Genomic DNA, 12,643 nt, shown 5'->3' with positions numbered 1-12,643 from the left:
ACTTTGCAAAATCACCCCAGCTTACACATCGCCCACAAACCTCACATAAAATGGTTTGGAATGCACAACTCGGAGGCGGGGGACTAATTGATGAGGTATATGGGCCAAACCTACCATCACAACCTAGTAGGCCCAATGACCATGTAAGCAGTCCGACCCAAATCCGGCCACACTACATTGCATATATATATATATATATATATAAACAAGCCCCCCTACAGGAAGAGGTCTGATCAATTATTCTCTTTCTATCTCCTCTAATATCAAACTCACTTGAGCATCAGAGCATTTGCAGGGACTGATCCTAGCGCTGGAGGAGTCCAAAACCGGAGGGAAGCCTAGAAATCTCTATATCTCCATTATAAGTTGAAAGGAGGAGTCAAAAGTCATAATACATGGTCAACAGTAATAATGGCCAATGTCATTTAATGTAAAATTTAATGATTTTTATGTTATATTTTAAAATTCAGTAGCAATATCGTAAATACAAACAAAATATAGTGGTTATGAGTGGAATTTATATTTTTTTAAATATATATATAAAACTTTTATTCTATTTTTTCTTAATCTTTTTGGCATTTGACATAATATCACGATGAATAATAAAATTAAATTTGAGTTGACTGATCGAAAAAATAATAAAATTCACTTAATTTAATAACTTTAAAAAGAAATACAAAAAAAAATATATAAATAAAATTTTACAAAATTGTTAAATGGAAAATTAATCGGGAATCCATGAGGATCCCCGTGTGGGCACATCGGAGACGAGTATAGAGATCCTACGGAGCGGGAATATTTATCTCTGCACCCGTTCCGTTCCCGCTTGTGAGGCGGGGTGGTGTTTACACACCTACCAATTGATGACAAATTAAGTATTTTTTATAATTTTTCCTAAATAAATTACGAAGGAAAATAACAAAATTGAAAAAGTTGAAACCGGAAAAGTGGGATTATGATTATCCGGCATATGAGCAAATCATTGAAAATCGGCTATATTGGATCCCCATCTGTCAAAAGCAATTTCCATCGGAGGGTCAAAAATCAAAGATGGAGACGATTACTATTCTACTGCAAAAACACCCAATACTGGCTTCGCTGTGGCATGGCAGCCTTCTTTTCTCTCTCCGGTATCACTTCATTTTTGTCCACCACCCCCTCTTCTTCCCTATTCCTCTTCTCTTTTTTGCTTTTTCCTTTTTTCTCTCTCTACTCGCCGCCACTGTAATTCAGTGAACTCACTGAAATTAATAAATTAATAATCCAATTCCAACAAAAAGCAACACACTTTGCTTTAGTAGTAGTAGTAATATTTTATTTGTTTCATTTAAACCCCAAAAGCAAAACTACATATCCCGCTGACAACAGCTCACACACACATTCAAGCACAAGTCTACTCTCTCTTTCTCTTTCTCCCGATTTCTGCACGATTTTCCATGTCAACCACCAACAACTTCCCGCACTGACGCCTTCCGTCCGTTTCCTTTATGGCCGCCCAGAGCGACGTCGTTTCGCAGACCTTCCGTGCTCTGGTCGAAGGCGCCGACCGGAAGTTTGCTCGGATCCGTGACCTTCCTGCCTACGGACGAGCACATAATCATTACTTCCAGAAGGTCTTCAAGGCCTATATGCGGCTTTGGAAGTACCAGCAAGAGAATAGGTCCAAGCTGGTGGAGTCTGGCCTTAACCGCTGGGAAATAGGTGAGATCGCTAGCCGGATCGGTCAGCTTTACTTTAACCAGTATATGAGGTCCAGTGAGTTGAGGTTCTTGGTCGAAGCTTATGTCTTCTATGAAGCGATTTTGCACCGGAGGTACTTTGAAGGAGTTAAAGCTAAGGATATCGGAGTGAGATTTAAGGAGCTGAGGTTTTACGCGCGGTTTTTGCTCGTTTCTTTAATTTTGAACCGGACAGAGATGGTTCAATTGCTTGTTGACAGGTTTAAAGCTATCGTTGATGACAGCAAGTCCAATTTCCGGGTATGGTTAATTAATTTTTTTTTTCAGCTTGTTGATACTGTATTAAGTTTATTTTAGTATTTTTTTTTGTTGGAATTCTTTGTCGTTTAGGTCTTGCTTTGCTTCAGTGGTTTATTGATTGTTCATTCCTTTCTTTTCGCTTTGAATTGAAGAAAAAAAGAGAAGAGAAACTTGTATGCTTTAACGTTGAAGTTTCTTGTAGATTTATGCTGTAGTTAATTGTTCTGGCTAGTGGTTCTGAGTGAGACTACATATGAAACAAGGGAATTTGTTGAATGGGAGATGGTAAAAGCTCCTTCGGTTAGAATTAATTCTTCTTTGAAGGCAAGATTTCAGGTCGGGTTTGGAATTTGTGAAATTGGACGCACTTGTTGGGATAATTGGTGTTTATGGGTGGGATTGAGTGTAACATGTTGTGAAGAAAATTCTGTTAGACTTTTTGGCGCTTTATTTCTGAGAGAATCGTTTGAAACTTCTGGTGAACCTCTTGCTCACTCGTCTGGAGTGGACAACTATCTTAGTTTTGCTCCCTAAGAAACTCATGGAGCACTTGATAAGAAACTAAGTGGCGTGTTTTTGCCTTTTTTTTAATTAGTATTAGTTTAGCTTTTCCAAGAATGAAGACTAAGAAGGTCCAGTCATTTTGAGTTGTATGAAAGTAAAGGGCATAAGTTGTAGGATGGTGGTGATACAATGTTATGTTTTCCTATCATTTATCCAAGCATAAGGTATTTCGGCACCTGCAGTTTAGAAATGGAACTTAGCTGAATGCTATCTGCATTTGTTTTAAGATTTCAGTTATTATGTGTAGTTCATATGTATATTTTCCTAGTAAGTTCGGTGGCCCATTCATAAAATTTTGAGTTTTGAAGGAAGGACAAAAGTTGTTTGACTTAAACTAAAGGTTACTGAAAATAGGCAATATAAATAGTGTGCATTGTGATCTTTGTAGTTGCTAAAGAATTGTTTGCCATCCTCAACTTTGAGTTAAACCTTTATGAGCCTATTGATGGGAAAAATGATCAGAACGACAATAACCTATGATCAATTTGAAACCAAACCTAGTATCACCTAAATTGTAGGTACTTGACCCCCATACAAGTTCACCTACTTAAACCAAACCTATTGCAGTTCATACAAGTTCACTTATTTATTAGGTTCAAGTCAATTTGTCATTCCATCTTATTATTTACAAGAGATTGTTGATACTGGACATTTGTTTGAATATAACCTTTTTGAGGAAAGGTGGGAGCTCCTGAGATTTGACTGGATACTGACAATCAGACCTGCAAATTCTATTCATAGAGCTGATAAGACAATCCTGGTTTACAATATCATAGGAATTCAATTTCTACAGCTGATCAATTCTCGGGGTTTTCAGTTTGTTATATGAAGAGAGGAGCTTCAACTGTGGTTGAGCTAACCCAATTTTTGAAGAGCGTTGGAGTTTAAACACATGTGAGATTTAGATGTCTCCATGATTAAGTCATTTATTGGTTTTGATGTATCTAAAACTTATATTTCTTAATGAAGTCTTATTGTTAACAAGGATAGAACTCTAAAACTGGTCACACTATGAAAGTATGGTGTTCTAGTTTGATTGGTTTCTTTACAGGTTCAAATAGATATGTATTTTTGACGAAAACTTGATACCTGAGCTAGCAACAAATACATTCAATGGCACTTAAAACTGAAAGGCCAATGCTGAAGCTTAATGGCCTCATTAGCAAAACACTAGCAACCATGACTGGTTTTGAATGTAATTCAAAATTCCTTGCCTTTTTTCATTCACCGGAAATTGGGGATTCACAGCTTAAACCCCTCATCATTAGGAATGTTGATGTGTATAAATTTGGAGGCATTTCTTATGTTTGTCTTAATTGTTAAGATTAATGCCGTTGTATCTTTTTCCTCCTGAAAGAACTTTTTATGTACTCTATTTTACTTATTGTCATGATTACTGGTATATTGTTTTCAGGAAACCAACTTCAAAGAGTGGAAGCTAGTGGCCCAAGAAATAGTCCACTTCATGGAAGTTGATACTGCCTTCGCCAATGTAAGGCCATTGCGGTATTCCATTCTGTTTGATTCTTACCCAACTTCTCGTCCATATGTGGCCCGTTTCCATGCCAGGAAGGTCCTAAAATTTAAAGATGCAGTTTTGACAAGCTATCACCGGAATGAGGTAAATAGTTTTCAGTGCTGGTACAGTTTGTACATGTATCTGTTGGAGTTCAAGAATTAGGAACCATTAATAATAATAAAAGTCTTTATCCATTACATAATTTGCGATTTCCAGGTGAAATTTGCAGAACTTACTTTGGACACATACAGAATGTTGCAATGTTTAGAATGGGACCCAAGCGGGTCTTTCTACCAGAAAAAGCGTCCGGTTGAAGCTTATGAGAATGGCTCTACGATTGATCATTCTGGAGCTTCTGGACTAATAGATATGAACTTGGCTGCAGATTTGACTGATCCAAATCTGCCACCAAATCCTAGAAAAGCTGTTCTTTATCGTCCTTCTGTGACCCATTTACTCGCGGTTAGTATTCTTACACGATTATTTCTGCTTAACTTACCTTGCATTAAATGGGATAGTTACACTAGTACATCTGTTTCTGTACTGAAGTAAGCTCATATTTAGGCTGCTAGTATCCAGATTTCTTACTAATCATGCCTAATATGATATTGTAATCTTTTATGGTAATGTGCGTGATTTTTGCCTTTTTGTACAGCAAACATTCATTTCTTTTTGCCAATGCATAATTGTCGGTTTAATATCCTATGCAAGTCACCTTAGTAATGATTTGGTTATGGTTCATGCAAGGAGCAGTTCCATGAACAGTAAATGTAAATGGTAATCTGTTCCTGATTGTTTCTCCGTTGGCCAATACTAGGCAGTTCAATTAGCTATACCTTAGTGCAAGTTACATATATTGGCAGTTCAATTAGCTATACCTTATTGCAAGTTACATACACGATTTAATTTTACTTTTGATGCCTTTTTTTGTTGGATTACAATCATGAATCATCGAAGTTAATTGATAGAGAACAGCCCAATGTTAATACCCAAGTCTTAGCCCATGTTAATACCCAGGTCTTAGCCTATGTTCTCAAAAGCCCAAGAATACTCCAGGTTTATTCTATGAGAACGAAGAAGCCAGCCGTGAATGCATGAGGTGGAAAATTCAGTTAGGACTCTAGAGAATAGGGCTGTGGTTAGTTATAAGAGGTACGGTGGTGTGTGAGAGGAAGGTAGGAAGAATCATTATAGTAATTTGGTTCCTAGTGAGAGAGGGATCATTCCCTGGAAGTTGCAGTTGGTGCATTCTTTCTTTTATCTGTTTTAATTTGTTTTTCTTTCCAAGAATACAGTGAGATTACATTCATCAATATACAGAACCATTACCTGTTCTTTGCCTTCTATTCTGTTATATTATCTACTGTGTTATTTTCTGATTTCTATCATTAATGTACATAACCTGTGGACAGGTTGTGGCTACAATTTGTGAGGAGCTCCCCCCAGAAAGCTTAATGCTAATATACTTATCAGCTTCAGGTTATTTTGCCTCCATCTTTCTGCTAGAATTCAACCAATCATATCTATATTCCCTCATTGAATCTCCTGTACAGGTAAAGGTGGTCAAGGTAATGTTTCTCAAACAGACAGCTCTGGAGAATCAAAGAAGTCTTCCAAAAACACGGTGGTTGCGGGGATATCAAGTGAAAAGAATAGTTCTGCGACTAATACTCATAGTAATGGCAAGCTAGAATCAGTTAACTATCACGACACTTATCTATGGTTAGGTCCCAGGGGAACTAGTGGTGAGTGGCTGTGTACATTTTTTCTTCTCTCCGCCAATGATCATTGCAAGTCTTACTTCTAGCTCAATTGATGCAGTGTTACAAGGGCGCTGGCACTACTTTATTATTCTTGCATAGTTATTTGATGTTGCCTTTCAATTTTCAGGTTCAAATACCATATGTCCAGCTGATATAATCCCTTTTACCCGGAGACCACTTTTCATTATTATAGACAGTGACAGCAGCCATGCATTCAAGGCAGGTTTGTCATAACTTATGCATGTCTTTGTGGACGATTTTATTTTATTCTGCTGCATTTTGTAGCTGGTAAAGGAAAATTCTTTGCCTTGTCTATTGATATTGAATTATCACAACTATTTGTAATGTCTTGATTATTTTTCCGTACTTTACCTTGGATGTCTAAAGCGTTGGCTGCATGCTATGTCCCAGTAGACTTGCAAACTACTGTACATAATTTCTGAAGATGAAATGCTTAATATTGATGAGAAGAGAGTAGTGTACATCTGTTACTTGGTGATGCACATAGATAGTGCCATGTGTAATCATAAATGAAATTGGAAGCAACATTGATCTATCAGCAGATGATGTTTGAGGTGGAAAGAGCACAATCTTCCGAGAGTTTCTATAGTACTCCTGGAGTATGTTCTCCCTTAGTTATAAAAGTAGTATAATATTTTTTTCATTATACCCTAAAAACCCCTAGCAGCAACCCTTGAACCCTTTGTTTTATTAAGGAGCACGTACACTGCGAATATTATAGAATTTCTCCAATCGTCCCGATCTAAGTGATAACTTTTACCTCAATTTGGAGAAAATTGATATGTATTTTTTAGAAGGGTCCTCCATTTTCTTTTCTGAGGCAACTGGTCTCTTAACCTTGAATAACCTTATCTAAGAATAGCATTGCGGCATAATCCACAAATTGAGGTTGCAGGAATGTCCTTGTTTTAGTTTATTTATTTTCCAAGTTGAGGAGAAAACTCACCTCATTGTATAATGTATTTTGATCCAACTCTATCTACATTTCCCCGGAAAAGCAACATATGATGACAAATCTTGAAAAGCCTTTTAGTTGCTTAATGGTGTCTTCCCTGTATTCATCTTTAAGCTCTTCTAGGTTTTTGTTTGTTATTCATTAAAAAAGAGACTTTTCTCTGCCTGTCAGTTCATATATGAATTTTGTATGATTTACAGGTCTTGCATGGGGCAGAAAGGGGAGAGCCAGCTGCCTTGCTACTGTCACCTTTAAAGCCATCATTTAGGAGCTTACGCCGGTTTGATTCAATTCAAAATGGAAGTCAATTTACATTGTTCTTGACTGCTCCTCTACAGGCATTTTGCCATCTGGTTGGCCTCACATCTCCGGAGGTTGATACAGTAAGTTGATTGCATGGTATTCTACAATTACATGATAATTGTGTTTTCCCTTCTTTTCTAAGCGTACTATGCTTTTAGGATATGTATAATGAGGCGGAGGATATACTCTCAAATGCCTTCTCCAAGTGGGAGGTGATTCTCTGTACATCTAAAAACCTGGATCTAGTTTGGGCACAAGTTTTATCTGATCCATTTCTGCGACGCATTATTTTAAGGTATCTATTTCTTTGTCTCTAAGTATTGGGGGAGGGGAGTAGGAATTAAGGGTTGAAAGTACATGTGGCAACATAGTTATGAGCCAGTGGTGGTCTAGTTTACTCTACCTGAGAAAATTAGGGAAATGGGTATGACAACAATATTTACCAGTTTTAGTTATAGTTAGACTTAAGTTAAACCAGCTGATATATTTTTTTATTGTATGTGTCTCCAGATTCATATTCTGCCGGGTTGTTTTATCTGTCTTCTGTAGCCTTACAGAAGACAGAGAGCAGTACTTGCCTGTTTGCCTCCCCGATCTTCCTAGTTCTCTATCTCCAAGTGCTGAGGTTGTTCATTCTGCTGTGGTCCAACTGGCAAGTCACCTGAAAGTTGCTCATTATTTCCACTTTAATGACCTATAAATAGCATCATGGCATGTCGAAATGGATTAGAGAGAGAAAATTGTATGCTTCGGGTTCCATTCATGGGATGAGAAAATTAATTCCCTGAATTGGACCCGTCAGCTTTGAGGCACTTACCTAAAGATGACAGATGATGAAGCTGAAACTGGTATAATATGGAAATTACCTCATCAAGCATGGTTGCTTCTGTGTATTTAACCGTGTATAGGATTCACAGTGTGTATGCTGAAATCTTAGACTGTTTGCTGTTCTGGATGTTTGATGATTTGCAGGGTGTGGAAGTATAGGTCTTTAGTTCTCTAGGTGCTGATTGGTGTATAATCTAATTTTGTTTTATGCTTTTTTTTTATTAGATATCTTTTTGAAGCAGTTCTAGTCCTTCTGTACCTTTGTAAAGGTAGTCAAAGTGGTACTTGTCCTTTTATAGTGAAAATTATTTAATATATATTTGAGGAGGCTGTATAAGAGGCAGATGTAAATCCGTATTGAGAGATTGGGGGAATCCCTTCAAATAGCTGTAATTGATTAAATGGCAAACTCTGTTTTGTTTTCTTTACCTAATTTCACTCTTTTTGCTGGATATTCTATTGAATGACTAAAATACTAACTTCGGTCATCATTCTAACTCTAAACGCCAACATACCCAGGATGACAACAAAGGAATTTCAGAAAAAAGGTAAGACAATCATAGATTCTTTTTATCTATCGTTATAATTGCAAAACAAGAGAAATAAACCAACCTGAAGAGAAAAAAGGACACTGTCCGTAACAACGAAAATAGAACGGTCATAATAGGCTTAGGACTTCAAACATTACATAATAAGATAAAAATAGCTTAATTAAAGTGAAAAATGCTTGATGGACAATTTAATCCCAAATCCAATTTGATTAAATCCTATCTATGTATTTATTTATTTTGATTTAACTTAATTTTAAGCATGTGCAAGTTCAGGATTTAAATTGTAATCTTTTTAGTTGATCGCATAGTATTAATTTGATATTTTCAGAAGGTTAGTTGAATAAATAATCAAAAGCACGGTTGAATAATTTGTATTGTATTATTTGTCCCCAGGTATAAACTTAGGATAGTAGTTGTAGAAGTTGGTAAGAGAGACAAATAAATAAATAAATAATTGTTGTTGAAAGCGGATTAGTTGCAGAAAGAAAAGGAGAGCCTCATCTTATGGGGGTGAAGTCACAGGTCATTTGGATAGCCAAAATAAAAATAAAGAAAAAGGAGAGAAATGTAATAATGATATTGGAAGTTAGAAGTTTCTCCATTGATAACCGACCATGTCAACTTGCCAAAATCAACCATCAAAGATGGTCAAAATAAGAAATAGGAATTTTTATTTAGATTGTACTACTATATTAGACAAGTAGAAGATAGTTGATTTCATCGTCAATTAATTACACATTATTATTTCCTAAACGGCAATTATTCCATACAAAACACAATCGGAAATTAACTAACTATTTCTCACACGAATCATTTAAAAGCTTCAGGTTTGTATTTTGTGGAAAACCCGCCAACTTCGTTCTCTCCAACCCCATTTTCTCTCTCTTTTCTCCATCTAGAAATTTGAAATCCACATAATGATTTTTCCGAATAAATCAACTGCCATATACCCCTAATTTATTTCAAAAATTTTCTTTCCTTGTTTCCTTTCAAGTTTCCTGCATCAATTTTCTCTCATCTCATCTCATCTACGATGCTTCTGGTTTTCCAAAGAATTATAACTGGTGAGTTCTTATCTATTTTTTTTCATAGTTGAATCAATAATTTCCTGTTTAATCTTTAATTCGGTGATTTCATTTGTTTGTGTTTTAATTTCAGAATTTTTGATTGGTTATATCTAAATCACAGCAAAAGCTACAAAATAATTGAGAAGGTAGGGAAGGAATGTGTTGTTTTGATTATGGTTGGAGGATTTTATTATTAGCATATCAATCTTATGATTTGAATAATGAATTTTAAGCAGATGCAACAACAGCGTGGACAAATGGAGGGAGATCTTAGCAGCACAAAGGAACAATTGGCAAGAACACAAGGAGAAAGAGATGGATTACGCAATGAGCTTAAAGAGATGAAGAAAGAAGCAGAAGAGGCAAATGCTAGGCTTACTCAATCAATGTCCAGTGGTAAAGTTGCTGATGTTTTTTTAGAGCTCAATTCAGTTGTTCAATCACTTTCTAAATCTAACGAAGAACTCACCATCAAAGAACTTGCCATCAAATCTTTAAAAAACGAACTCGTCAAGGTCAAGGACATCGAGTTTGAATTCGCACAAAAAGATGTGCATCTACAGAAACTCGAAGCGGAATTAGCTAAAAGCAAACACCGAATCCAACAACTCGAGACAGAAATGGAGAAAATCACAGATTCAGAGCCCGAAATATCCCCTCTTGTAAGAGAAATAGAGTCTCTTAAGAATGAGTTGAAGATGGCAATTGTAGCCGAAGAGAACAACAAGAAGGCAATGGATGATTTAGCATTAGCATTGAAAGAAGTAGCAACAGAAGCAAATCACGCCAAAGAGAAACTTGTTTTAGCCCACGGTCAGCTTCAACGTTTCAAGAAGGAATCGGAAGAATTGAAAGCGGCATTGAAGGCGCTCGACGAAAAGAACAAAATCATCATAGAAGAAGCAAAAAAAGAAGCTGATCTGCACCGGAACATCGCGGATCGATTAAGATTGGAGGCGGAGGAGACACTTGAGGCGTGGCATGGGAAAGAAACAGGGTTGGTTGATTGCATTAAGAGAGCTGAGGATGAAAAGATTGGTGCAGTAGAAGAGAATACTAAACTCCTTGAAGCACTTACAGTTGCGGAGAACATGAACAAGACCGCCAAACAAGAGAATCAGAAGCTGAGGGATATACTTAAACAAGCATTGAATGAAGCTAATGTAGCCAAAGAGGCAGCAGGAATTGCTCGTTCAGAAAATTCACAGCTCAAAGATGTCTTAGCTGAGAAAGATGATGCATTGATTTTCATCACCCGAGAGAACGAAAATCTTCGAATAAACGAAGTTAACGCCACCGAACACATCAAAGAATTAAAGAGATTACTTTCAGAATCAACAGGACTCAAATCGGAAGAAGAAGAACACGAAAAGAAGACTGATAAAGAACACATCAAACAAAGGAAATTGAGCAATGCATTTAGTCTCAATCTCAAGGATTTAATCACATATCCTAAACACAAAGACACACATGAACAAGACCATAAACTTCACGAAAAACCGAATGAAAGCGAGGAAGAGGAGGATGAAGAAAATGCTGATCTTTTCAAAGGATCAATATTTGATGAAACAACTGATTCACCATTAGCAGCACCAAATAATCATCATCATCAACACCATCATCATCATTCACGAAAGGCCTCGTTCGCAGACGAAAGCGAGACAGGTCTAAATCCTGAAGAATTAGAACAAATAGTTGGGGGTCATATTGATGAAGCAGAAATTGAAAGAAACTCAAAGAAGAAGAGAGCATTGTTGAGGAGGTTTGGAGATATAATTATAAGAAGAAAAGTAGGAGTTCATAGAAGAGAATTATCAATTGGAGGTGAAATTCAGAAGAAAGAAACACCAGCGGCAGCAGCAGCAGCAACTGAAGGTCATAAGAAAGAGCCAACATCAGCTCCGGCTGCTGCCTCAGATGCTCATAGTAAGAAGGAACCTTTTCCAGAGCCTGCAGTTTAGAAAACAACACAACAAATATTCAATTCATATATACTTGATTTTGATTCTTTTCCTTTTTGTTTTGTATAATGTGAATATAAAATGTTTTCAAAATCTTGCTATTTAATTTGTGTTTTCTATATATATACAATGTGAATACATCAACTATAGACCATCTTGTAATCTTCTCCACAAAAGATTGGAGAATTAGATTTCTATTTTATATTTATATAATATACTAGTCGAATGCCCGCACATTGTCGGGGCATATACAATATTATAAATTTATTTTATTTTATCAAATTAAGTATTTGAATAATGGAAATTTAATTTTAAATTGTTCTTTTGAGAATTAGAAATAAAAAAACACTAATATTAGGATGTTTATAAAATTTGAAATTATGAATGAAATTAAACTTTTTTAAAGTTACAATTCAAAAAGTTATGTATAATTTTTTCTTAAAATAAATGTAATTTTTATTTCAATATTTGGATATCCTAGTTATAGTAAAATTTTATGTAATTTTAAAACATATAAAAACATATAGTCATAACATAATATTTTATTTTGAAAAACCAATTGATAATATCTCAAAAAAAAAAAAGTTAAATATCTTATTTTGAAATGCCAAATTTTACTATTTAAAATAATTTAAAAATATTATAATAACAATTTATCTATGCATTTTTTTTCTAATCTATATTCTATAGTGGCAAAAAGATGTATGGAATTAAAAATTATTATGATAATTTTTTTTTGAGAGAAACAAAATGCATAATTATGAACCTATAACATCTATACGTATACATTATAACATCTATACATTATTACTTGTAAATGATGTTCTTTTTGTCTAAATATATTTGTAAGGAAAAACGAATATTTGTAAGGAAAAACGACTAGGATCTTCAAAGTCAATTAGAACTTTAAACTATCAAAATCACCAAGATTACTGAACTAAGTAAAAATCATCAATTGAGTTCTGATCGAAAATGATTTGGTTGAATAGTTTCAGATCATCCTCCTCAAATTCATTTTAAGCCAACACAAAGATCATTACGGTTCATGTCAAATAGTCACATCTTCTAATTTTAGGATAGGATGAGAAGTTAATGATTGTTTAGTTTAGAAATTTAATTGAAAATTTTAATA

The 12,643-nt window shown here is 35.4% G+C and overlaps 2 protein-coding genes across 4 annotated transcripts; both read left to right on the top strand.

Annotated features, from left to right (window-relative positions):
- Positions 1-1,020: 1,020 nt before the first annotated feature.
- On the top strand, positions 1,021-8,365 carry LOC136229495 (uncharacterized). Of its 2 annotated transcripts, XM_066018331.1 has the most exons (9): positions 1,029-1,979; positions 3,958-4,164; positions 4,279-4,524; positions 5,475-5,541; positions 5,616-5,807; positions 5,953-6,044; positions 7,002-7,184; positions 7,263-7,399; positions 7,615-8,365. In XM_066018331.1, the coding sequence occupies exons 1-9, from the start codon at positions 1,488-1,490 to the stop codon at positions 7,802-7,804; spliced, it is 1,806 nt and encodes a 601-aa protein (XP_065874403.1). In that variant the 5' UTR covers positions 1,029-1,487; the 3' UTR covers positions 7,805-8,365. The 2 variants fall into 2 exon arrangements, 1 of the variants encoding a protein (XP_065874403.1); XR_010689139.1 differs by lacking the exon at positions 7,615-8,365 and having other exon boundaries at positions 1,021-1,979; positions 5,953-6,048.
- An 841-nt stretch (positions 8,366-9,206) lies between these two features.
- Positions 9,207-11,749, top strand: LOC136228883 (uncharacterized). Of its 2 annotated transcripts, XM_066017372.1 has the most exons (3): positions 9,207-9,547; positions 9,642-9,696; positions 9,787-11,749. In XM_066017372.1, exon 3 carries the CDS (start codon positions 9,787-9,789, stop codon positions 11,509-11,511), a length of 1,725 nt encoding a protein of 574 aa, XP_065873444.1. In that variant the 5' UTR covers positions 9,207-9,547; positions 9,642-9,696; the 3' UTR covers positions 11,512-11,749. The 2 variants fall into 2 exon arrangements, with proteins under 2 accessions (XP_065873444.1, XP_065873445.1); XM_066017373.1 differs by lacking the exon at positions 9,642-9,696.
- The last annotated feature ends 894 nt before the right edge of the window (positions 11,750-12,643 follow it).

The sequence above is a fragment of the Euphorbia lathyris genome, chromosome 5 (genome assembly GCF_963576675.1).
Source record: "Euphorbia lathyris chromosome 5, ddEupLath1.1, whole genome shotgun sequence".
NCBI classification, from domain to species: Eukaryota; Viridiplantae; Streptophyta; class Magnoliopsida; order Malpighiales; family Euphorbiaceae; genus Euphorbia; species Euphorbia lathyris.
The sequence above is the reverse complement of the archived record's forward strand: the minus strand, read 5'-3'. Positions and strand labels throughout refer to the sequence as shown.

Coding starts and splice junctions, on each gene's coding strand:
- LOC136229495 (XM_066018331.1), top strand. CDS start 1,488: ATGGCCGCCCAGAGCGACGTCGTTTCGCAGACCTTCCGTGCTCTGGTC. Junction 4,525..5,474: donor CTGTGACCCATTTACTCGCG/GTTAGTATTCTT, acceptor ACCTGTGGACAG/GTTGTGGCTACAATTTGTGA. Junction 6,045..7,001: donor ACAGCAGCCATGCATTCAAG/GCAGGTTTGTCA, acceptor TATGATTTACAG/GTCTTGCATGGGGCAGAAAG.
- LOC136228883 (XM_066017373.1), top strand. CDS start 9,787: ATGCAACAACAGCGTGGACAAATGGAGGGAGATCTTAGCAGCACAAAG.